The 26,829-nt window shown below is 42.9% G+C and overlaps 1 protein-coding gene across 1 annotated transcript; it reads left to right on the top strand.

Annotated features, from left to right (window-relative positions):
• The first annotated feature begins 13,951 nt into the window (after nucleotides 1-13,951).
• TMEM9B (TMEM9 domain family member B) lies at nucleotides 13,952-25,824 on the top strand. Its single transcript, XM_075094771.1, has 5 exons — nucleotides 13,952-14,165; nucleotides 15,892-15,983; nucleotides 19,611-19,719; nucleotides 20,675-20,809; nucleotides 24,674-25,824. Exons 1-5 carry the CDS (start codon nucleotides 14,082-14,084, stop codon nucleotides 24,827-24,829), a joined length of 576 nt encoding a protein of 191 aa, XP_074950872.1. The 5' UTR covers nucleotides 13,952-14,081; the 3' UTR covers nucleotides 24,830-25,824.
• The last annotated feature ends 1,005 nt before the right edge of the window (nucleotides 25,825-26,829 follow it).

Raw genomic sequence — 26,829 nt, 5'->3', positions numbered from 1 at the left:
ACCGTACAGAGAGCAGCAGTGGAGACGTGATAACTGGGCAAGCTAAATGGCATGCAGCACTTGTGGTAAAATGTTAGCATTTGAAATCCCAGCTTTTTGTTGCCATGCATCTCTCTTTGAAAGATGGTGTGAGATCCTGCTTGTGCTGCTTTGAGTTTTACCCTTTGGAAAGCTGAGTTTTTTCTGCTGTGTTTGGCTAGCTTGCTGGGGCAATGCCAGCCAGTGTAGGGAAATACAAAGGCAACTTTGTAAACGTCATGAGGCTAGGAAAAGAAAGCGGTCAGAGCAAAAGACAGATAAGGCATGCATGCAATAGGTAGGTGGCCACAAACAGAAGATCAGAAGCCTGAGATCAGGATCTTCCCCAAAACTTTGAATGTGGATTAAGGAGCTTGTTATCTCTGCCTGGGTAGGCTTTAGGCTGATTAAGCACTAGTTGATCTCTCACGCTTACTTATGAGAAATTATCCTTTTACCCACTCAAAGCCCCACAGCAAAACCCTTTGGTGGAGCAGCAATACTCCAAGCCCAGTAGAAGTGGCTCTGCTCAGCACTGGGCTGCCTTTCTCCAAGCACAGAAAGAAACCAGACTCCAGCAATAAAGTGGAGAAAAAATGAAGAGGATAAATGTACAGGCAAAAATAACTTCTTGTGCTTCCTGGAGCTACTATGTGTTTCTAGACTTACTCAGAGTATTCCTGATGCTAGAGAGCAGAGTCCTAGCACACAGAAATGAAAAATCAATGGGGAAAAATTTCATCCCTTCTGTGCAGAGTGGGGCTAGCTCTGGTGCTGGTGGCCTTTCAGAGGTAGCTCCTGTGAGTGAGATGGTCTGTAAGACAGGACAGCTGCTATAGAAGACAGGCACTCGCCTCAGTCCAGAGAGATTCTGGATTATGGGAGGTAACATCAGATCTCTCTATCTACACAAGCACTTGCATGGCCACAGAGGTAAATGGTAAAGTAGCTGAGTGCTGCAGACCAGATCAGCAGGTCCTGGGTGCTCGCTCCTGCTTATCTCCAGCACAGGTGTGCACCTATGCACCTTTGGCAACCTCTCCCTGACATGGGTTTGCAGGAAACCCAGGCATGGCATCACAACCAAGGGACCTGCTGCCCCTTGGCTGGTGGCAGAGAAGAGGGCAATGCGTGAAACAATCTGGGATGAAAAGGATTCAGGAGTTAAAAAGGCAGCTGCAAGTGGATGTTATCAGAAGTCCCTGGGGTGGCGGAGGGTTTTGTTGAATGATTTATGACCCAGCTGGTGAATGCTGTCATGCTGCAAACAAACACCTTGCAGGTAAGGACCAGCAGAAGCCCCCCCCACCCCAGCAGCCTAAGGGAAAGAGAGCCCGATGCTCTTTGGCCGAAGGGCTCCTCAGCACTATATCTTGTGCTCATGCAGTCAGCAAAGCATGGTGGGACAAAACACCTTCACCCCTCCAATGTCTTGTCTTCATTTTGGTCATGCCTAAAGCAGAGATGAAACATGCAAAGAGGAAGATGTTAACAGGAGCCTTAGTGGGTCCATTGTAGTGCTTCAAAAGCTGGTGGAACATGCAGGATCTTGATGCTTGGGCTCCTGCAATTAAGACAGCCCATGTAATTAAGACATCAATGTTCGCTGAAAACTTTAGAGATCTGGACAGCTGGTGGAGAGTGGCTGCCAGGCTCCCAATTCATGTCTATATTTCTTTGTAAGTGATGCACTCGAGACTATGCAGACAGGCAGTAGCAGAGGAGGAGCACCCTGGGGCTGCAGAGTGCATAGTGGGGCTCTTCCTGTGCTTCACATGGGTCCAAGCAGCAATGGAGCCAACCATCCAGTTTAACTCTTTCTGGGTTGGCTGCTCTGCAGCAACACTTGCTGCTAATCTGAGTGGAAAGTCAGAGGACATTGCCAGGAGTAGCCCTAGAAAGACATTATTCACATGCATTTTGTGTCCTGGTGAGATCCACTACTGTTTTTTCATTGCCTTTGCCAGTAGAGCAGCTGATTAGACGAGACCCACTGGGGTGTCTCTGAACAGCTATCTGCAGAGTAATCTGTTTTCTAATAGTGCTCTAGGGAGGGCCTTTTTATGGGCTTTTCTGTTACTGTTTTGCTGATGATAATGTGATGTTCAACATGTTGCAAAACCAAATCAGATTCATATGTCTCAGAAGCAAATAACTAGATGACTTATTTCAATATAAACATACATTTTAGGGCTGTACATTGCTTGGTTTATTTTAAGGGGCAAACATCAGTTGAGGTCCGTATTGCTTTATCACCTGCTCGCTTAATGGATGGAGGTGAGGTATTGGGTTTCCATCAGTTGAAAGCCTGCTCCTTTTGGTAAGCTGAGTTTTCAATTTTTTCCATTTTTCATGGGCTATGTACCACTGGGGCTAGCTCAGCCATATGCTGGTTTCCTCCACCTCCTCCTCTGTTAACAACCACATTGCTGATGAAAGGCTACAGACTCCGGAGATGATACTGTAGGTATCGGTGACATTTCACTAGAGATGGCTTTGCTGAAAAGGCAATTGATTTAATGATTTCATTACTAGAGCAGTGCTGCCACCACTACCCTAGGATGAGAATTCATCACTCTCAAAGTGGGTGTGAAGACAGCCAACAACCTAAAAATACCGGGAGTTCAGGAATAACAGGAAGCCACATCAGCGGGAGAACTAGCTGGGGGGATGCTGCAGGGACTTTCTCTCTTTCTTTTTTTGAGAGCTGCAGGATCGATGCATGGAGCTTGTGAGAGAGCAATCAGCACAGTGGCTTCCCCTGCCATGAGACGCATGGACTCTCCAGAAAAGCATCTCAGCTCACGCAAGGGGACGAGATGAAAATCTACGTGCTCGTTAAATGTAAAACTGCCCAGTATCCTAGAAATAGGTGGTGTATCTGCAGAAGGTGGGGAGGTCTTAATGCTGCTTCGTCCCTGCATGTCTTGCCCCTGCTGTCCACATGTACCCCCCAGGCAGTGGCAGGGCCAGCACTGGTTTACGGCTCACCTCCTTTCACCTCTCTTTCTCAAAGACCAGGAAGAACAACCTTCTCCCTGCAGTGGATGTGCATATACTGCTACTGCGGGTGAGGAAACCACTACCACTCTGAGGTTCTTTCAGGGGGTCCACTGCCTGTGGGGCTGGCACAGCCTGCACCGGCCCCATGACCTGCGCCGTGATGTCTGGCAGTGCCACACTGCTGGTTGTGCCTGGCTCGGCCAGACTGACCCATGCTGCAGCCACAGGAACCGTGGTGGGGCACAGCAGGCCACAGCTGCTGGGACCATGCTGGGGTGCAGCAGGCTGCAGCTGCAGCATCCCTGTGCTCTTGCTGGGCAGTGCCCACCCTGCTGGGTGGCAGGAGAAAGGCAGCAGTTGCTCCCCCCAAGGGATGAAACAGTAAGAGAGGGCTGCCAGGAAGATTGAGGTGAGATACTAGGACCCAGCCAGCTAAAAATGCTCTCTGCTGTAAGGAAAGGGTAGGCAGGGCTAAGTACCGTTACCTGCAACCCCATGGTGCACAGCTGGCCACTGCATTTTCCAGGTGTTTCCAGCTCAGGATCATCTCAATGGCAATGCCAGCAAAGGCAGCACTGAAAGCTACTGCTTAAGGGAAAGAGCAGTATTGAGACCTATGTCGTCAATGAGAAAACCAATATATTTTAAAGTGTTGTGATAAACCTCAGTCCTCAGTTCCTCCACAAACAGATCGGATGGAGCAAGGCAAGTGATCAGGCACTCAGCGGCTGCAAAACACACTGAGTCATGGAGAACAAAGACAAACAGGCTCCATCTGAGAAACTCTGCAACACCAGACAGCACTGGCTATTAAGTTTAAAAGAGAAATGTAATTGGGGGGTGAATCATTGTTCTTCCCTGGATCACAAATCCAAAAAACACTTCAGAATCCCTGGGTGAAAGACAAAGCCTAGCCCGAGTGCATTGCAACCCAGTGACCTGGTTTTATTCAGGCCAGTAGAGATCAGGACACATGAAAAATGATCAGAATTTTTCCACTAGCCTTTTTGGGTGCTGACAGAGAAAGAGAAAACCCATAACTGGGCAAAACATGACTTGGCACTGGTGTAACAGGGAAGCTGGGTCTCAACAGTGCAGATTTCTGAGAATCCAGTGAAGTGGGTCTGCTGTGGGTGATACCCTGGGAAGGGCTGCTTGGCCTTCTGGATTGGCAGGTTTACAGAGGAAATCTGTGGATTTTAAGCTGCTTCAACTCACAGAGAGCTCCTGTACTGAAAGCATCGTGATGCTTCTTGGTTTAGGCTTCAGTGATATTTTTCAGATTGACTTTTCAGGCTGACAGAAGGGGAAAATGGGCTCTTGTTCCTCCAGAAGGAGATGACAGTGTATTTTTAAAAACAAATTATGTAGAAGGCTAATTAACTTGGCATTTACAGCTTAGAATTCTCCTAGATAAATTTGGTCCAACTGAGACCATATTTTATTGCAAGAAAACTTCTGCCTAGCATCTCATTCTTCCCGCTGCTTCATATGCTGGGGATACTGAGGTAACAAGATATCATCCAATGTCCTGTTCAGTGCCTTCCAATTAAGGAATGAGTAAAGAAAAGATCCCAGGTACAGTGTATCTGTGAGGGCTGAGACATCTTTCAGTAGTGCTCCTTATGGTCCTGGTCAATGTTTAAAGAGCTAGAAAGAGCCTAGTGGGACAGGCTCCTAGAGGAGCATGCTACGAAGCAATGATTTAACCAGTGGAGGTGCTGTTGTTTCTACTCACTCTAGAAAGGAGCTCTGAAAAGGTGATACTAATGAGGGGAAGGAGAACTATATAGGTGAGGAATTCTAAGTTCTAAATCTTTGCTGCCACCACAAAGCCATGCCGAAAAATTTGCTCCGAGCATGCTGCAATTATGGTTAGTAGTCTGGGGGGATGGGCAGCCCAGATGCAGGACACGCTCATCAGCAACCTGTCCCACCACAGGAGCTCCAAAATCCTATTTGCTTGTGCTGAACACACACTTCACGGCTATGTGGCACAATGGGGCAGCACTTTCTCCGCTCAATAGGGCGATACAGCTGAAGAGAGGAAGCCTAAGCTTATTTTGATAAAGGGTGGTGACTTTGTGTTGACATTATTTGGGTGTTGTTTAACTCTCACCAAGCCCTCCCTCTCCTGCCAAGATAATTTTCACCCCAGGGAGCATCCCCTGCCCTCAGGAGAGCACCTGGCATTGCACTACTGGGAATGCATGTATTATGTAACTAGTTATCATAAAGAAGGGGAAAAGGGTTCACCTGTACTTATCCAGCAACTGAGCACAGTCACAGCTGAAAAAACCTACTTGGGGAAAGCACTAATGTCATGAATCACCATAGTGTGTATGAAGGGGGAGTTAATAGGATGCTCTGAGTCAAAAATTGTATTAGAAGACGCTAATGGCAATGAGCCCACATCAGTTGCTCTTCCCGCACTTCCGCTCTCTGCTGTCCCAAATCGAGTTAAATTGATCCAGATGTACCTCTTATTGCTTTAGGAGAAAAATATGGCTCGTTTTTTTCCTGAGGGTCACAGGTAACTAATGCAATACAGGCCAGGCACAGCAAAGGTAAAGCCCCATCTTTAGCAGTGTGAACCGCCACAGTCACAGTGAGATAGATCAGTGGGCTATCCCTGGGGCCCGGCTTTGGGAGGGAAAGTCTCAGGACTCTGCTTGACAGAATGAAGGGATAAAATGCACTGACCCTAAGACTGGTTTGTGGGAGGGCTGCAAGTCTGTGTGATTACATGTTATGTGCAAATGGAAACCTTGAACTTCTTTTACTCTTTCAGATTTTCTTCTCTTAATTTTTAAGCCTGAATTGACACATCTTCAACTAACAAGGTCAGTTATTCACTTTCCCCACTATTCCTACAATACCAAACTATAAACACAAGTAGTGGTGGTGGTGGGTAAACAAACAAACAAACCCAAAGGACACACACAAAAGCTGAACAAAACATTCAGTTGTTGTAAAGCACGGAAGCTCTAATCAGGTCTCCAGTATATTAAACACAATAGAAACAGAACAGACTCAGTGTCTAGCCTTTGAGGCTCATGAGTTAAAATTAGGGCAACTTGGCTAGTGAAGAAGACAGGCAGGATGACAAAAGGAGGGATATGAGGTTTTAGTAGAAATAACTGTGTGCTAAAATAATTCTTAAGAGACTGGTGTTAATAACTGACTCTCCTGTGTGGAGTATGCTACCTACCCAAAAGCCCATCACAGTAGCATTTAGGTGGGTGTAGAAGACGACTCCCAGGGAGCATTGCTCAGAGCAGACTGCCTCCAGATAAGTCCCACTCTATAGGGATAAAAGCAAGGCCATTATATTTAGTAAAATCACCTGCATGTATTTATTGACTTCCCCACGGATCACGGCTGCTCAGCACCACTAAACCACAGGCTGGCCCAAACTCCTTTCTGAAAAAGCTACCCCACTCTGTTTGAAAAAGGCTCCAAATTGTGATCTTTTTCTTGATGCAGCAAAGCTCCTTTCTGCCCTTGAGCTGAGAAAAGTGGGTGCTTTCGTCAGGCAGAGGACAATCAGAAGCACATCTTAGAAGCACATGATGTACTGAGCTCTCTGGAGAGGGCTAATGATGTTTGATTAATTTTCATTTAATTTTTATTACCAGTGTGAGCAATCTTTGGGCTCTCTCTGCATCTGTCTTATTTAGAGTTGTCTTTTCTTTCTTAGTTAAATGGCAGCTTCTACAGACAGTGATCTAATTGTTCCTCAGCACCTGCTTGAAACCGTCCAAGACGGACATTGTGTAATTTGCAGTACACGTGATTTGGTCTTTAAGGCTCAGATCAAATAAAATGGAACAGCAGATTAGCCAGTAATTGAATGAAGTGGAAGGTAATCTGCAGGCTGATCCTGGGGTCATAGAAATGCTTGGGCTGGACAACACTAAATAATGGCCAAAATCAAAATATGCATGTTGTAGTCATCACGCGGCAGGACAACCAGCCTTTTGGCAGATACCCTGAGCTCATAACGTACAAACCACTTACTGTCTACCAGGGCAAAGAGCTTTTGCAGTGGATTTTATACTGAGTCTTTGCAGCGCTATAAAACTCAGATGCAGCAGCCAGGGTGCAATGAGTTCAGTTGCTGCTGGTAGGGCAAATGCTCAGGGTGGGTTATGTGCTGTCACCTATGGGCCTGTCAGCATCCTCCAATGTGGTGCAGGGAGCACACCTTGTGCTGAGCCCTGTGAGGGTGAATCCCACTCCTGAGTCGGGGTCATGCAAGCCTTTTGAGTCATGCAGTGAGATGTGAGGCGAGGGATGCTTAGAGGACTGCAGTCAGAGGAAGGCTTGCTGATGCAGATGTGATGCCCTCTTTCAGGGACTCGTCACTCCAGGACATCAGAGGTAGTAAGTCAGCCCATTGCTCACACCTCAGAAAACCTGTCCTTGGTATGGCCATGGCCATGCCAGGACAGAGCACTTGCCAGCCCCCAGGGTTGTTCATGTGCCAGAAAGGGGATAACCTTGTCAGTGTTTAGCTGCAAGTTGCTCTCACTCGGGCAGGCTTGGAGAAGCACCTTTGTGGGCTCCAGCCCTTTGGTGAGTTCCAGTAAGGATCCCAGTCCTTTCTTGGTTATCAAGCCTAATTTTGATTCCCTCCTATCCAAATGACCACTTGTACTCATTGAGGCAAATACTGAGCAACTAGGAGTGGTACAGCGAAAGCCACAGACTGAGCTCTCGTTCTACGTATAAAAAGCAAAACAAACTTAGGATCTGTATATCACTATAGCATTGCACTGGACTGGCAGGAAAAGAAAACTTAGCTCACTTCCCGTCACTGCCATCCAGCTTCAGTGTCCTGAACGCATCTTTATGCTCCACATTTCTCTCTATACAGCCAAAAGCATCAGCTCCAAATACTTCTGCCTGGAGAGCTGCTGGCTTGACTAATCTGTATTTGGCTCTTGTGAAGGCCTCACTCTTGTGGCACTCCCAGGAGGTGTACAGCTTTTGGAGGATAGGCAGGATGAGGCTTGCCCCCAACAAAAGCAGATCTTCCTCTCCACAATGATTAGTCCAAACAACTCCTTGCCTTCTACTACATGAAATTGGGAGTTACTTGAAGTGCTGTTATATTTTAATTCACTTCAGCATACATGGAGAATCAAGCACACTGTACCCAGCACCAATGAAAACAAATACAGTCCTGGGAGCAAAACCAAAAGTCATCCCAGTTACATTACTGAGCAGCAGTGCATCAAGTAAAACGGCAAACTCAGCCATCGTCCCAGTGTTCAGGTGGTGGAGAGCTTAAACTCTCTGCTCTGACGATCAAAACATCGCTGTTTTAAATAGACCTTTATTTCCTTATAAAACACTTTGTTAACTGAAGGAAGAGGCATTGTGTGGGGTTGAAAGTTGCAGCCTGGGCATGGCTGTCAGATGTGATGAGGCAGTCAGGGAGAAACTTGCAGGGAGCTGCTTTGCAGGGTGTTGTCATGGGAACAGAGCAAGTAGGGCATACACCATGCCACATCTTCCACGCAAACTCTGGCAATGCAGTGGCATGAAGTCAGCAGCAGTAGGAGAGCCAGCTATTAGGTTGTCTCTAGTAGAGATTTAATCTCAATGAAACGCAAAGGTCAGAACCATCCTTTTGTGTGAAAGTGGTGTCATTCCTTCTGATCTGAATGGAGCAAGACCTTACGCCAGCCAAGTGAGCATCTAGGCACAGACATCAGAGTGAAAGGGCTGACATTAAAAATATCTTGTGGAACCACAATTTCTTCTAAGAACCCTCTGAAATAAGGTTCCGTTAGAAGGCAGTTATTGAGGGCTTTATTTAGTTAGATGGCTTCACTTGGTTTTCACTGTTTGTGCACGTTTTAACAGCCTATGAATTTAGCATCCATAATGATTAGTGGCAGAAGACAAAGGGTTGAGCCTGGTGTGTACGTCACCATGGTGTACAAGTGAAGAAAACAAAATATTTCCATAGTGTCAATATTTGTGGTCATCTAAAGTATCCAACTCCCTTTGTACAATGCTGCTTTGAATGCAACTTACCTCCTCTGTGCAGGTCTACATATGTGGAATTATTAGAATTTTCTTTGTTTATAAGAAATACCTTGTGCAATACTGTGGTTGCTAGGGATAAGCTATGGTTTCCTGGGTAAAGAGGAATATGGAGATTCCTTGTCTTGGAGTTATAATGGATGATATATCTAAAATAATAATAAAAAAGAATATTGTTAATGTTATACCACAGAGACCAGTGAAAGTAGAATCAAATGCAATAGGTAAGCCAAGATCTGAGAAAGGCTGAAAATGCTAACTAAAAAAAGGTTAAAAGAGCAAAACTCAATTAATTGCCTCCAAGCTTTCATTTTATCTTGCCCAGGTCTGCTGACAAAGTAAAGAGCTCCTAATTAAAGCAGGCATCTGCAGCATAACCGCATTGCTGCTGCTGACCCAGGCCAGCAAGATGCTGAGTGTATGCTCCTCGTTTCCTATCGACACCGAAGTGTGAATGAGGGGGCCCACATCCATCCAGGGCTTGCTCGGTGTGTACTTTGGAAAAGTGACCAAAATAGCAGGCAAGGGAAGAAAATGGAGCCAACGCATGGAGGGGTTCCCAGTTTACTTGTTGATGTTATTGATTAAAGCCCCTCTGCTTGGCAACAAGTTTGAGAAAAGTAATGATTAACTTTACTGCAAACAGCCTGTAGCTCTATCATAACCATAATCTTGCATGGCCTTTAATATATCTCTCCCTGGCTATGGTGTTTCCATGCATGTTGCAGCAAAGATTGGAATTAAATGGCTGGCACTGTGTAGAGCGTGTTCTGGATTCATAGTGACCTTACTTTTAGTGCTGATCCCTTTGAATACAAAACAGAGAACATGGATATATTAGAGTAGTCCCAATGGATTACTCTGTATGAAGAAGAAACTGTGGCCCTTTTTAGGCATAGTTGCCTCCATGCAAACATGCCTCTGGCAAAAGCTCTTGTGAGAAGAAGGAGAGGGTGTAAAGAAGTGTGTGGAGCAGCACCAACCTGGCTCCTCCCATGAGCAATGCATGTAGGGTGTCTGAGGTCCTGCTGGGTCTGGCCTGGCAGAGGCTGTTAATAAATTTTAGATTAAATCAACAAATGGAAAAGCTGTTCTTCATGCTGCAAGGGATTAAGTCAGAGTTGTGGATTTACAGATTGTGGTCAACCAGCTGAAGCTCCTTTTCCATCTACAAGCTGCTGTTCCTTGTATTTGCAGGACAACTCCTTTGCTGAAGGAAAGGATATGCACCAGGAATTGCATTGATAAAGCATGACATATGTCACTAATTGAAACCATATGCAGAACACTGCATGCTCCTTATGCATGCAATATGGGGAGCCAGTGGGTACTAACAGAATGCTCCAGTGTGCAAGAGTACCGACTGCCCTTCATCAACAGAGAGGGACCTTGAACTCTTACAGCCCGCAGAAAAGTCAAGAGTGGATTCACTGAGACAGAAAGATAAAATAGATGCAGAGCTGTTTCAGCACTTCCCTCCATTTGCTTCATATCATAAATATCAATACAAATATAGAAATACAGCGGTAAACAGTTTGTCTAGCTTGTCCTTTCCATAAACATTTATTTCTGTTGTGAAAGGCTTTACAGAACTTTTAACAGCAGATTGCAAAATAATGCCTTGGTTATGGAAGGAAGCCACCAGCCATTACATTGCATTACTGTAATGTAATGGGTCTCTGAGATGAACTATATTTGGAAAGCTTGCTTTTATTGTAAACCTTGCCACCCCTCCCAGCACTGATTTCTCTTTGCATCCTCCAGAGACCACAGACTACAGGGCCAGAATACCAGCTAGACCTGAACAGAGCCACTGGGGTTTCAGCCCAAAATAGAACTCAAGAGGCAAAACTGTGCTGTTTATTTTAAGGGATGCAATACCAGTGACAGAACGTATTCAAACGGATGCTGATGACCGATCTGCTGAAAGGTGAATTTCTCATTAGCCTAGAGCAATTGACATTTTAATTAATTGCTTCCCACACTTCTTTGCTAAGTAAAGGCTGCTGTAATAACAAGTGCTGCCATAATTTTAATTTTTTAAGGGAACATAGGGAATAGACAAAAGACAATCTGTATTTATTTTGTTTTTCTTTTTGTGCAAATGTCACATCGCTCTCATGTTGGCAATGGCTGCAGAAGTGCTGATTCAATTACTTATTTACATAATCCCTTCAGACTTTTCTTTTATATCATTGTTTATAATGAAAAGATTTTCTCAGCTGAGAAAAGGAAGAGAAGGCAGGCAAGTTCTGAATGTGAATAGGCTGAAGTGACATAAAAAGATGGTAATTTGCATTAGTAAGAAATAATCATAATGCAGATGATTAAAATTATGGTAAATACTATCTACCCTACCTGCCCTGAGGAACATCCACCCTGTGACAGTGAATGCCTGTTCAGCTGAAGAGTGTGAAGCAACCCTACACAAATTGTCTGACACAGCACAGTCCGATGTTATTACCACTTAGCACATAAAGTTATTTTACAGGGAAAAGGTTTTAAAATACTCTTTTTTTGCCTGTGAATCAGTGCAGCACAGTAAGGAGGATCAGAGACATGGCTTAGCGCACTGTTGGCTACAGGGATGATGTGACTTTGGGAAGGCTCCTGCAACAGGAAAGGAAAAAGCAGAAGCCCGCTTTGCACATAGAGTTCCTGAACATATAGAGTCCTTTATAAGCCATCTTTATAAGATGACTGAGCAGCAAAGCTATGCCCCTGGAGTGGCTCCCCCCACAACACCTAGGGATGCACCACCTGTATCCTTTGTTGCACAGTCTTGCCTTTTGCTCCTGAAAGTCCTGCTCAGGCTGTGTCCCAATGACCCAGGAGTTCACTACACCCCACAGCTCACCCCCAAAGTCTCAGAAGCAGAGTCCTTGAATGATCAAAGCAACTGTCAGCAGCTCTCAGGGGGACTAGTGGTGTGAATCTTGGTGATGGAGACAAATGACAGAAGCTACAAAATTGTAAAAAGCTCACTTCTAGTTCAACACAGTGCACTGATAGCAAAGCACAAGGTTTAGCTTAGAGAGCCCCGAGCGTGGTTGCAACGCTCAAAACAAATTTCGTCATTAAAGCACATCGTATAATATTTTAAAAAAGCAAATTAGAAGTGAGAGGTCAGCTCCATCAACTTGAAGATGGTTGGTCAGGTAAGGACTAAGCTGCATACCACTAAAGCTTGGACCCTACAGATGAACCTTCCAGCTCTTTTGAAGATGAAACCCATCTCCAGCCCTTCTGGAAGATCAGGTAGCTGAACAGCAGCTGTAAATAGGGCTGTTATGGTCAGGGCAAACATGTAATAATTTTTTTCCTTAAAAATCACCCTTTCTTTGAATTTTTAAACTTTTTTCCTTGTGGTTTTTGTATTTTGTTTGTTTTGGATATTTTTTTTAACTGTGGTTTAACAGTATTGCTTCCAATACTAGTGTGCTGACAAACAAAAAAAAAACCCCACAACTAAAAACTCCTAAATGTTAAGATAAAAACTTCCAGGACTTTTTAAAAAATAATTCATCCAGCAGTTTTTGCTTACTAAATAACTGCTTACTGTTTTCTAGGGATGGAATGGACTCTTCTAGAAGTAATCCTTACCTCCTGCAGCACCAAGAGCCTGTGGCCCACAAGCTCCTCTTTCTTTTTTTGGTGTCCCTAGATTTGAGGAAGCTCCAACACTGGGCTTGAAGGCTGTTCCAGCCATCTAAAAAAAAGTGCATTTATTACCTGTGTATTAGAACTCTTTGAGTGTGTTAGAAAATTAGTCTATCAGACTATCTATTAGAAATCTTCGCCTACACTGAGCTCTTCGAAATGCAATGATGCTTCTGAAATTGCACATTATTTACTTCAGCTCAAAACTCAAGCCGTGCTTCTCTAAAGATTCAGTATGTTTTTCAACTCAGCAGTCGATTTGCCCATCATAGACTATGAGCGTGGGTGGCGAGGAAGACACAGAGCCACCTTCACGCTTCAAAACACTTTCATTGCAGATACAGTCATTAAACAGACAAATTGTTTGGCTAAGGCTGAAACCTGATGTATGCTCATTACACTCTGCTGGCAACTTTCCCTGAATTTTAAATAAAGGTGTTTTGTGTTTCCATAGTAACTCAAGCTCCTTTACCAAGATGTCTGATGCGCTATCAGTATTACACAACTCACTGTCTTAAATCAAAGTGTAATAGCACAATTGAAAAGTATACTATATCTAAGGCATTATTTTAGTTCCTATGCAATTACAGCCACTTACTAGGGGCTGGGGAAGGAGAGAGGGAATAGGGCAGCTTTTGATGATGTCCAGTGTTGCTACTTAGAAGTTTAGGACAGAAAATGGATGTAAGAAAGACACAAGGTATAAAAAAGAGGAGAGGGAATAACTGGGCTGAGTCAAGCAGCCCGCTGTTCCTCCATGAGGTGTGTCAGACAAGATGAAGTAAGGCCGAGCGGTTTCCCTGGCTGGGCTCAAGCGGTGGCTGGGCCCCTGCTCCCGGGCACAGGGCAGGCTGGGCTCAGCGCAGCAGCATCAGCCGGGCTTGGCCGTTCCTGCCCAAGTAGGGAAAGCTTGGAAACCGCTTGATCAGCCAGGTCTCAAGGGACTACGGCTGGAAATGCTGCTTCTCACCAACACTGGCTGCCCTTGCCGAAGGCGGCGAATGCTGCTCTTGGGCGGTGATGACTAACCACCACGCTAAAAATGAGGAACATTGCTGGATTTTAGCGACGTTTTCTCAGAGAAATAGGTCTGTCCATCTGTCTATAAAATTTTAATATTTATATAAATTGCCGTCGTATGTTCAGGTATGGAAAAACTGGATTATCTGGCCGGACGCGCCCTCTCACCCCGGAACCAACCGTCGGCGCCGCCGTTCCCGCGGGGGCGGCCATCGCGGCCGGACGCCACCTCACGTGAGGCGGGCGGAAGGCGGAAGTGATGGCGGCTGGCGCTGCGGGGCCGGCGGTGGTGGCGCGGCGGCGATAAACGGTTGAGGCCCGACATGGCGGCCCTCTGCGGCGTCTGGGTGCACCTCTGCTCGCTGCTGGTCCTGGCCGCTCTGGCAGGACTGGGCGCTGAGGCCAAGGTGAGCGGGACGGGGGTGGGGAACGGGTCACGGTGGTGCTGCCCGCCCCTCCCGGTGCCGGGGCCCTCCCGTCCCCTCCCCACCTCCCCTCCGCCCGCCGGTCGCTTGGTGCCCCCGGTCGTCCCCGTCGCCGCCTCGGCCTGCGTTAGGTGGAGGTGCGCGGCCCGCGGGGCGGGCGGGAGGAGAGGGGCCCGCCTGCCTGGCGCCGCCGGTGTCCGCCCCAGCCGTAGGTTTGTGGCAATCTATGTCGTTTTGGCGTGGTGCCCGGGGAGGCCGTCACGCAAAGCCGCAAGTGACGGTCACGTATTCGCGGAAAGGGCCTCGCTGGAGCCGGAGCCGCCGTTGTTGTGGCTGCCGGGGCCCGGGTCTGCCCCCCGCGCCTCGCCTCGGTGCCGGCGGCCCGCTTTCGGAGCGCGCTCTTCCCGCTGCTTCTGCGGCGGCCCCGCCGCCTGCCCGGGGCTGGCTGGCTGCAGCGCTCCGTGCTGGGTCCTGCTCGCTTAATATTCGGGACGACAACCGTAGCGTCTCTGATCGACCGAGAACACCGTGTCTCCTGGCAGTAAAAGTCTTCCCTATTGTTAAAGTACCCGCGTGTCTGAATTTTCTCCTTTTTAAGGATAATGACTTTCCTAAGGCCTAGGGTGAGACCCAGAAGTGCAGTCAAGGTTTTTCAGCTGACCTATGCCCACCTAGTGTTATTCTGACTGGATTGTTCAGTGTAGAAGTTTATTGCCAGTATATCTTAAGGCATTCTTTTGTAATGCCACTAGAAATTGCTTTGAACTGTAGATGAACCGTGTTGATTCTCTGTCTCTTATTATTTGCTCAAATAAGTTACTCTGATTGAGGTTTGAGAATGCTTTCATCTCTAAACCCTTGCTGACTGCCTCTGTTCTCTCCATAGTGTTTTACGTTCTTGTGCATTTGGGAAAGGAGTGAATTATCCTATTTTAATATACAACACAGCGTCATATTTTTCTGACATTCAATTTTTCCTAGTTGTGACCTAAATGTTAATTTTGGGTGCTACCTCTTTCTCACTGTCCATAACAGTTAATTCTCCTCGCTTCTTTACGTAGCGCCTATTGTTGCTTATGCAATTGTTAATTTGTTTCTTTAAAACTTGCTTTTACAAGCTTCTGTAATTTTTCATGTTTACTTTGCCTTTGTTTGGAATTCCAGTTTTGTACTCTTTTCTCTACCTCACAATATCCTGCTGCTGTTTAAGATAAGAGGACCCTGGGTTGCACTAGTCTCTCTAGTAGTTTTCCTCACAGAGTTGTTTCTCTTGTAGCCAGGGATGACAGGATTATCCACAGAGGTTTCTTTTCTAACCTCCATTTGGGGTTAATATTCTTTCAACTGCTTTAAGCTCATCACTGTCTGTTATACAGATGTCCTTATAAGCTGAATAGTTGAGTATACCAGTATCAGTAATTTATGAATGTGTTTTTTCTTAAAAAAGAGCGAGCTTAAACTCCAGATTTTTTTTTTGTGAAAAAATGCATTTCTTATCTAAAATAAGTGTTACTTGACAAGTCGCTCTACTTGCTTAGTCATTTTGAAGGGTTGTTCTTAAACTTGAAGGAAATCCTGACCAAGACTATTCAAAGATACTTGCAAGTAGTTTGTGTTAAATATTTCATGTATTATGTGAAGAATGCTTTCTGTATCCTGTTACGATTACTGATGATGATTTGTTTTAAGCATGTTATTTACCTTACAGAATTCAGAGGATGTCCGATGTAAATGCATCTGTCCTCCTTACAAAGACCATTCGGGCCATATTTACAACAAAAATGTTTCACAGAAAGACTGGTGAGTGTGTGTGGCATAAAAATGTATAATGAGTCTTATTTTGGTTAAAGACTTGTCCCATGGTGATTGTATGTGAGTTTCCTATTGTGGTGCTAGGAGAAATTACACTTCTTGTGTAAGTTATGGGAACTTTTAAAAGAAAAGTACTCCAGAATTCAGCTCTAGCAAGTGACAAAGCTTGAAATCCATAGTTTTTGCCCTGTCTTCTGTTTTGGTTTGCTTGCTTGCATATTTAGTTACTTGTTAAGACTTGGAAATAGTAGAAGGGAAGAGGGATCTTGTAATTTGAATTCAGTGAGTGATTTGCAGTGACATGAAGGGAAGGAAGCATGGCCATGGAACTAGGACTAGGGAGTATCGTCCCCTCTTTCTCCACTCCTGAAACCCATCCTATCATTTAGAGGCTTTTGTTTCTGGAGACTTCTGTCCCTCGGAATTGCAGCCAGAGTGTGCAGTTATATGGCATAGCCTGAGCCATCTAATACATTTTTTGAGAGAGAGAGAGAGATCTTACATCTCTGTGCCCCAGCAATGTGCTCTATTGTATTGTTTTCGCCAGCCATGACATTTGTCAGGCTCCTCTCCAAGCTGACGACTGATGTGCATGGCCAAGGATGAAGGTTAGGGGAAGAAAGGGAGACGACAGTGGTCTCTTACATTGGCATAGCTCCCTTGTGTAACTTCACCTTGAGTATCATTGTCTATGTGAATCATACAAATAAAACACCATATTTTAGAGTTGTATTGATGTTGGAAGTGCTCAGAGATTTTTGGGTCAGCCTGCAAAATGTGACATACTTCTTGATGTAGTGACCCTTCTTCAGTTACATTAAGAATTTATAAAAGACTTTTCAGTCTGACAAGTAGCAGCAGGTTGGCATCTTGATTTTGAAAACTTCATGCCCCTGAATAGGCCCACAAAAATAATTATAGGAATAAAATTAGTGATACAGATGTGTAGAGCTTGCCTTGACTTATTAAATTACAGTAGAACTGTGAGAAACAACACTGTAAATTTCTGTCTAAACTAATAAACATAATGTACTGTCCAGTTGAAATCCTGTTTTTGTCCCACATGATTAACAACATTAGTCCTACTATGACAAATTAAGTTGCAGTGATGAAACATACTGGGAGAATTCTGGCTGCAGCAGACATTTTAGAGTAGCAGTGTTCCTGGTTTTACCACTCTGCAGAAGAAAATGCACCCACTGAAAAAAATCCTGCTTAGCTTGTGCCTTACTAGCAGAAAAACCCCCCCTGTTTCCCTGTAAATCAATATTGGTACTGATTGAAGGCTTGACTAATTTTATGGTCACAGGTACTGATGCATACAGAATCTCAAAAACTTATTTTCCTATCTTAAATCTCATTTTGTTGACATAATTTCTTAAGTGGCCATCTGGGAACATTTTATGGCTTTGATCTTCTGTTTGAGGTATCTTCTTGCCACTTCTAGAAGGCTTGATTGCTAGTTTATGTGCAATAAAATTGACAAATTTAATGCCATGCTTTGGATTCTGCATCAGTGCAATTGACTTGTTATTGAATAGAACTGGCTGATGTACACAATCCTTTAGGTATTTAATCAGTTACTTGTGAGACCAGAGCCAGATCAATTTTTAGTGTCTTTATGAATTACTTACAGTATAATAACCACTTACTGCTGGCTTTTCCAGACATAAAATGGAAATTTAATTTTTAATGTTGAACCTGTAATGTGCATCATGATACTCTGATTTAGATGCTTCGGTTCGTTCACTTGGAGTGGTCTGTTCTTTGGCTTCAGACTGGCAAACAGTGTGTTATGCTAACATCAGTATGGGCTGGGGTGCTTTGACACCAATAAAAGCATTCACCCTTCTGGACTGAGGTTTGGAACTATCTCGGGCAATCCCATCCTGATGGACAGTGTGCTAGGCAAGTGACGCCTAAGCACCTACATGGTTAAATAACCCACTTGGAAGGTGTTGGTGTTTGTATTTTGTACTTTCAAAGTATTGGTGTACAGAGGCTGACTGCAGTGGTAGTCATGGACATGGAGGGAGGGCAGGTACCCTGTCTACAAGCTGAATGAACTGGAAATCTGCCTGTGCAGTAGCTGCCCTTCTGACTAGCCTAGCTCGCCTTGGAGGAACTGCTTCCTTGGTGCTATTACTGTGGGTGCAAGGGAGAAGGTGGTAACATAGAGGCAGCTGAGTGGGGAAAATTATTTAGAAAAGGATCAGCCTTTTCTACATTTTCTTCTAATATAGCCATGGAATTTCAGTCCAAGGAAACACATCATAAAAATTCTAAGGTTCTGACAGATTCTATACTCCTTAGCAACTTGAAACACTGAACTGGAGAAGAAAAAAAATATTGGTATTAATATTTGATATATTCACAGTAATAGACTTACTACTGTACTTAAGCTATATAGAAGCTTTCTACTATACTTGTGCAGCATATTGATGCAAGCTTTCAATCCTATGAACAGAAATTGCGTAGATTATAATTTGCATGTGTTTTTGCTTTTTGTAGCTTGAATGCTGCACTCCTCCATAGAGGAGAATGTAATTCTACTTTCAAATAAATGAGGAAAAAGCCTTCCACACCCTTCCAGAGGATGTGATTTGACTGTCAGTAGTTTTAGTTATGAAGAAGAAATACAAAGAAAACAGAAGAGATGAGTTGGTGTCTGGCCGTGCGTTTGCAGCATTGTAATCTAGCCCAGTAAAGTGTTGAATCCTAGGCTGCTGCTGTCACTTCAGGTGTTTTGTTTCATTACCTGCTTCTGACTAAGCTAACATTGAATTTACCAGGATAAACGTGAAACGTGATTTTTGTTCTGTCGGTGCTCTGCAGGGACCCTGGGATGTGAACTCTGAACAACCAACCTGAGTCAACAAAAAGACCAAAATTACATAAGTTGGTGGTGGAAGCAGTTGTCTCGTGGCAGCTGGATTTTAGTGCTGTGGTATAGAGTGCCCGTAAGATTGTGAACCACGCTTTTTGGCATGGCACTGACTTATATTTTGTAATCTTTTAAGTCTATGCTTTTGCATCTGGGTCTGGTGCTGAAAACTGAATGCTATTTATTCACTATGTTGTTGCTTAGAGGAACAACCCATCTGACATTTTCTTTTTCCTTCAATGCCTGTAATTTGTGATGCAAGAAAAAAAGAACTTCTGTTCATGAACATCAGAGACCAGAGAGAGGTTAATCTCCCTTCAGAGAGCAGAGGATAAAATAAGGCTCTTTTGAGTATGATGAAGAAAGTGTGTAGCTGGAATTTACTTTCATCCATGATGTCAGTGTCAAATGATGCATTTGTGCTGGGATTCCAATTCTTGGACTTGCTGTGCTAACAGCTTTAATCCTTTCACTGGAAAACGAAAATTGTATCGAGTTAGAAAGGTCTTAAAACTTGTTTAGCAGCTTGTCAATAGCTGAATTTCTTCTTTAAGTAAAGTAATTGTGGAGTAGTGATTTATTTTTTTAAATCTTGGATACCTACAATTTAGAACAGCTGAACTTAAGCAAAGGTGGTTTCTCAGCTCATGCAGCTGGGGTCTGCATGCATAGTGGAATGGGTAAGCTAAAACCAGCTCAAAACTGACTGAGCAGTTTCTGTCTTTCTTCAGTGATTGTCTTCATGTGGTTGAGCCCATGCCTGTTCCTGGACCGGATGTAGAAGCATACTGTTTACGTTGTGAATGCAAATATGAAGAGAGAAGCTCTGTCACAATTAAGGTAAACAATGGAATTCTGTTGGCATGTATTAATTACTTCAACTGATGAGTAAATATGTCTGTGGTCTTTTAGAGAAGTATTCTTTTTAAAGGGAAATTTTTTCTAAAGCAGCATAAGATTTAACTTTTTCATGATAGCTGCTCATTATTTATCTTGAATAGTAACAATAGCATCAAGCTGAAGGAGCAGGTTTAAGATCCTTTATTGAAGGTCTCCACTTCTGAGGTTAAGCTTTACACCTTGCAGAAATTCTGAGTGGTCTAGGGCATTTTGTGAAGCTTTGGACTTTGTTTTCATTACTATTTTCATTACTATTGTAGAGGGCCACTCATTATTCACTTGTCTTACTTGCTTCCTATAAATTTTCTCTGTATGTTGGCAAGCCAGAAAGAGCAAAATTGTCCATGTTTGCTCAAACAGCTGATTTCCGTATTCTTCAAATTCTTATTGTATTGGAGCCATTGAGCCCTAGGCTGGGGTGAATAGATTGTGTAGTGCATCTTTTATAACAGAGTCCTTTTTTTGGTCTTTTAGAAGTTTGTTATTTCTTTTTGCCTTCCTATTTTTCTTAATGATTGAATGCAGATCTGTGCTAGAGAATGGAGACCATGCAGGAATCCCCAGTATGTCACCCCAGTTTAATGGCCAAACTGAACAGTTGTCTTGGTTGAGGCGAGATTGATACCACCAAGTTGTTTTAAGAGGGATAGCAAGGCCTCATGAAGAGAAACTGTTTCAAGCTAACATCTGTCTGCCCCAAACCATTTAAATACCAGGTCGTATTTTAGTGTTTTTTTTCTCTCTTCGTGCGTTTTAAGTCGTCTGGTGACACTACCAAAGATCGGCAGGCTCGTCACAAACTTGGCATGTACTCTTGTTCTGGTCCTTACTGCCTGCTGAGAGATTGTGGGGGGAATGTCACAATTCTGGCATAAACTGTGCTTGCATTGTGTAGGTTACGATCATCATATACCTGTCTATTTTGGGCCTACTTCTTCTGTACATGGTGTACCTTACACTGGTGGAACCTATACTGAAGAGACGTCTCTTTGGACATTCACAGCTCATACAAAGTGATGAAGATATTGGGGTGAGTTCACCAGAGTGCTTGTGTACTTGGGTTAACATAAAGGTTGGGATGGTTAGTTGTTAAATAACTATTTGGGATTAACAGCTGCTTTTTGCCTGTAAAAAGTGTAAATGCTTTTCCTGAAGGGAGATGAAAAGGAAGCTGTGTGATGACTTCTGTGAAGCTACTCTTCGATTTTTCACTGGGGTAGAAAGTAGTGAGATGAGGACTGCTTCAGTTATCCTAGCTCTAGACACAGATTATTTTCTCAGAGGAGAAAGAGAGTAGGAATGGAGGTAAGATACACAGGAGGTACAACTTATCAAGTGTTAATGATCCATGCAGTCTTGCTTAGTGATCACATTTATCCAAAATGCTTACTGCTTAGGTTTCTGTCTACAAAAAGAAAGTAGAGGGGTTGCATCTTCTATTGCTCCAGTTCAAATCTGTTGATGTTAAAAATTCAAGAAGAAATTATTACAATGAAGAAAAATAGTGATTGATGCTGAAATAATTTCTTAGTATTACAGCTAGAAACCAGAATGAGACAGTATATTCCAACAGATAACAGCCTTTTTTGGGGAGGAAAAGGAGAGTATTCCATTAGTGACTTGGTTTCCTGTCATTACTGGCCTTCCCAATCTCCAACATAGTATTTTTGACTTCTAATAAAAATGGAACAGAATTGTCTTCAGTGCATTACAAGAAGGGAATGTAAGACCTTATGAAACCTTGTACTGGAAAGAGTGAGACAATTCATTACCTGATCAATGTGGATGAGGAATACTGGTTGGTGGGAGTAGGTATCTGTGTATTGAAGGGGGACTTATATAAAAATACGGACTATGGCTTTGCATCTGATGAATCTGTGCATCTGAAGCTGATAAATCTGCATGCCTGGGAGCAGTATTGCCATAAAGTACTGGGAGGAACGTTTTCTAAAATGGCAGCTGGGTTGGTGGTAAAGTGTCAGTGTTGAACCACACAAACTGATAAAACAATTCTGAAGTCTCAACACCAATGTGCTTTCTACATTGAGCCCTCAAGCAGCACAGATTTACTGATAAGTACGCTTCAGGTGTGGTGTAACCTGAGGAATAATTTCTGAAACCAAACCTATGGGAAGATTGCAGTCTGCTTAACCTAAGCCTTTCAGCAGACATGAGCACTTTATTACTGTTAAAGTAAATGGGAGCTAGTCAAAAAAACTTAAAATATTTATTATTGTCTTACAATAGAATCATTAAGAGTATTTTCATCATTCCTTCAAGTAAATAGGAAGTTAATAGGAGATAAGTTTGTTCTTGGTGAAACAAAGCTATGATGGCAACACTTCTTAAAAATGTGTTTAAAAGCCCTGTAGTTCTGACTGCCTGTTGCTTCAGTGGCTTCATAGATCTGAAGGTATCAAAACTGGTAAATGCTATGCTCTGTTACACTGTGTGTCTGGATTTTAATGTGAGTTGCACTTAATTTCTCCAGGTTGTTTTGGTTTTGGAGTGACAACTGTCATTGCTAGTAAACTGAGGAAAAGCATATTCTTTAGTTTTACCATTTTTTTTCTTCAATAGTGGCTACATCAGCTATCTTGACTTAAAAAGGTGTTTCTGTTCTGCAGGGGGGATATTAAATATGCAAAATCAAGCATTTTCCTAGATAATAGCTTTTATTGGCTTTGCCCTTTTATTTACCTTGATTTCACAACAAAAATGTGATTTCTACCCAAGTTTGAGCTAATATTGTCTGGAGTGAAGGTCCTTCGGACAGAGGTATAGTATTGCTATTATGTCCCCTTGTTTCTGCACTTCCTTGTGTAGTACATGGAGACATATTCCAAATGTCTTTATATTGACATCTTGAGGTTTTCCCAGTCATTTCTAGGAGGATATTGAGGTTTGGGTAGTGGTGATTTTTGTGTGGTTTTTTTTTTTTTAAAGAAGGTATTTGAATGACCCTTTTTTCTGTCTGCATTTGTAGGCCAAATTGGCAGATCCCTACTTGAATTAAATGAACTTATGCTGTATGCTATACATCAGACAAATTATTTTTATGTTATACCTTAGATAAATTAATACCTCCAAATCTGGGTTAGCACCTTCTGATTGTAGGTGGAAGAAGTGAAAAAGTCCTGTGGCAGAGCTCAGGTTAACTGCGGAGTAAACTTACCTTAAAATCTAGATCTATCTTAACCAATTTCATGTTTTACTGTAACTGTTACCTGTGCTTGTGGAGTTACTAGTGCTTGTATCTGCAGTAGTGCTTGGAACAAAAAGCACTTCAGGTCCTTGCTTAGTACATGTTGCTCCTTTCCTGTTTATCCTCCTTCTGACACAGTGAACATGAAATAATTTAAGGTCCCTCATGACTTATCCCCATCCTTGCCTTCCCTCTTGCAAGTTCTTGAGGTATTGATCCTTGTCACACTTTGGAAATACTGTGTACATCAATTTTTGTTGCTGAGTTTCAAGCCAGTATGTTTGCTCTTTCTTGTTGCCCATTGATGGCAGTGGCCACTGATGAATGTAAGCCACTTCCAAAGACCTCTTTCCTCTTAAATTCTTTTTTCCCCTTGTTGTCTCCAGAGAAATTGACAGTAGCTAGCCTTTGAGCTGAGATTGTTTTTTACCAGGAAAGCCAGTACCATCTAGCTTGTCTGGTGTTCTTCCTTCTACCATATATTTTATGACAGAAATGTGTTGCTGTTGTGATTTTGTTTCCCTGTGACTGAAATGATTTGTCACCTGGTAACTGCTCATTCTGGGTATATACAACTGGTAATTTTTTATGGTGAGATTATAACTCTTGAGTTAGGCATTGTCTCTTGTTCTTTGTGAGCATATTTCTTAGCTCAGCAAGGCTCGTGTATGGCTTTGGGACTTGTAGGCATCACTTCAATGGCTGTCATTAATGATAATCCCCATACTACTAAGGATTATCATTGAGCTACTCTACATAGTCATGTTATAAATAAAGTATCCAGTAATGTAAATGTCTTCAAAAGCATTTGGGGCCGGGGGGTGGGAGGGGAAGGAAATATGAAGTGTAGACATACAAAAAAAGACAATTATTTAATACAGGACACAGTTATGTTATTTTTCATTATGCATTGTATATATGTGATGCTTTCTGGCATAGCTTTAGCAACATGACTTTATCCAAAACAGTTTGATAGCCAAATAAGAAGTTCAGTTCCAACTCTTCTGTTTATAACTTGGTTATGTTTACTAGAAGAAAATAAAGCTTTGCAGGTACTGTTGGAAAACAGAGTAAATATTAAACAAGCACTCAGTTATTGTTGAGCTCTGTCACTTAAACAGCTGTATTGACACTGTGCTTTTAGACGGCTCAGTACAATGGGTTTAGTTTGGTAAACATCAGAGTGTGTTGGCTTTATGTAGAAGCTGTGTGTGGTCATCCTGAACTGCCTGACCCTAAATGGCCCAGAGCTGGCAGACAACTGACTCTTTAATTCAGTTTTAAAGTGAAGTGCATTCACAACAATAACAGGAGGCTCCCAGTGCCTGGGTCTGTTCTAGGCTTTTGCCCCACCAGCTGCTAATGGACGCAAGACTGTTTCTGATCTCGCAGCTCACCATGATATCTCTGGGCAGCAGATAACGGTTTGATGGTACAATGAAGTCTGGTTTATTTGTGAAACCTGTGGAAGTTACTTTGAATGAGAAATTGAAGTAACTGTTCAAAGACTTGCTTGGTCATTATTACTGACCAGCTCGTTGAAACATCTTGTTCACCTTAAAACAAAACCCCAAAACAAACAAAAAAACAACCCACACCCCACATCCTTTGGAATGTAACAATGAAAGAGACTAATGTAATTGCTCAGTGGAATTATTGAGATCTAACTAATGACTTTTGCCATTCCAGGATCACCAGCCTTTTGCAAATGCACATGATGTGCTGGCTCGTTCTCGGAGCCGTGCCAATGTCTTGAACAAAGTGGAGTATGCTCAGCAGCGTTGGAAGCTACAGGTCCAAGAGCAACGCAAGTCTGTCTTTGACCGTCATGTTGTGCTGAGTTAATTCTGTCTCAGCAGAATAACTCCAGGGAAGTAAACTGGACTAATGGAAAGGTCTGACTTATGTCTTCCTGATCCTGCCAATTCAGAAGAGTTTTCTTGAATGGTTTATTATTGATTTAAAAAAAAAAAAAGTATTTGAACTTTGAAGGAATGTACTGGAGCGGAAGCAATTTCAAAATATTAGTTAACCAAAAGCTAAAATCTTTACATTTTCATATGGCTTTTACTAACAAAACTGAAAAGAAAACAAACTCTAAGGTATCTTGGGTTGCCACTGTGGTACTTTATTTACAGTTGTGACTTTATGGTGGTTTTTAACTATATATTTCTCTCTACTATTTATGTGGTTAAAAAGTACCTGGGAGCACAGTACTTACAACTCACTAATCACTTTATGTAAAGACCTTTTGTAAATATACTTGGGGTTTCTGCTGACTACTGCTAGGTACTAGAAATCTAAATCTTGCGGTGTAGTTTTCATATCAGAGAATGAAATCCTGATTGGCTGTATTCATCATTTGGTTTCTTGCACTCGTACTTTCAAGATGCTTGTATGTCAAGTGATGTTTGCAGATTTAAGGCAAAACTTAAATGGACACTGACTCTGAGCTGCGTACTTAAAGTACTGTGATGTAGATAAACTCAAATGCAATGCATATCAAGACAGTGTTGGCATTTTATTCTATTTTGCTTTAATAGCTTAATATATTGTACGTGTATGATATATCATAGGAAAAATTTTTTCCCTTTTCATGGATAAAGTCTCAGGAGTTGGTATATGATGAAATATTTATTATAAAAATCTTTCTGCATTTGTCTGAATTGATGGTGTAAGGCACGTACTTTCTCTAGCACCTGTCATCTTGGGAGTTAGGTGTATTTTTTTATCTGTGATTCTGTACTCATCTCTCTTAAGAGGTATACAGTTGCTAGATGACTAACTTTCATATATCCCCTTTGGAATGTAACAAAGATAAAACTGATTTTTGAAAAATGGATGTGCATTATCTGTATGTCGTCATTTTTCTCCCTCATTACCCTGCATGTAAATTTTGTCTATAAAAGCACTTCTTTGAAAAATGCTTCAGAGTAGAAATACACACTTGTTCAGTCCTTAGATAAAGGAAAGAAAGGCTCACCAAATTGCTAACTGAAAAGAGTTGTTGATCACTGACTCAAATTTAGCTATGCATATGTACTTAACGTTATTGTCTTACACAGGTTTTTCAGTTCCATTGTGGAAGGAAATGGTACATGGAACAGTACTATATGTTGCCAGGTGCAGTTTTGGCTTGCTTAGCCCACAGCCTGGGAGACAAGAGTAGCATGGGAAATAAACTGTACCTGTACACATAGCTCTGCCACATCAGGCGTGGAAACATAGTTGCCACACGACAATGCTATATTGACTGCAGCTCTTTTGCGTATAGAGAGCTTCATTCTTCTGTAGTCCTGTAGTCTTCCAAAAACTGAGTTAATCTGGAAGGAATTATAATGGGTGGCTAATTGGTGGTGGCACAAGATTATTTGTCTAAATGGGGCGGGGGGGAGGGCACAAGGTGGATTGACAGGAGAACAGGACAAAAAAAAAATCCAGACTTGGGTTTAGTTACTGTGTTCAACATCCCACCCTGATGAGTCAATAACCACTTGTAACAGTGATGTACCCAGGGTCCCCTAAAGAAAGAAAAAGTGTAACATGTTTGCTGAATACATGCCTGTCTACCAGGGCTAGTAGATGTTCTATCTCTTGGCTGCCTTTCTGATGAGGCCTGAAGCTGGCATGGGAAGAGGATGCAGAATACAGCATTGTTGTGGACCCGCACAAGGGCAGCAGAAGCAGAATGCTTTCTTTGGCTGACAGTCCCAAGAAGACAAGACTGTGGGTGTATGTAGCTCTTTTGGTAGTAGATCACGTGCTTCTAATCTTAGTGTCTTCTGAAGTTTTTAGGCTAAACTGGTTTGGGTTTGGATTTTTTTGTGTGGGTTTACTTTGATAGA

Source organism: Phalacrocorax aristotelis, chromosome 5, assembly GCF_949628215.1.
Source record: "Phalacrocorax aristotelis chromosome 5, bGulAri2.1, whole genome shotgun sequence".
NCBI classification, from domain to species: domain Eukaryota; kingdom Metazoa; phylum Chordata; class Aves; order Suliformes; family Phalacrocoracidae; genus Phalacrocorax; species Phalacrocorax aristotelis.
This window is presented reverse-complemented; position numbering and strand designations above follow the sequence as displayed.

Bases quoted from the DNA above. Each gene is read 5' to 3' on its own strand.
- TMEM9B (XM_075094771.1), top strand. From the start codon at position 14,082: ATGGCGGCCCTCTGCGGCGTCTGGGTGCACCTCTGCTCGCTGCTGGTC. The intron at 14,166-15,891 runs GTGAGCGGGACG...TTTACCTTACAG, and splicing joins GACTGGGCGCTGAGGCCAAG to AATTCAGAGGATGTCCGATG. The intron at 15,984-19,610 runs GTGAGTGTGTGT...GTCTTTCTTCAG, and splicing joins AATGTTTCACAGAAAGACTG to TGATTGTCTTCATGTGGTTG.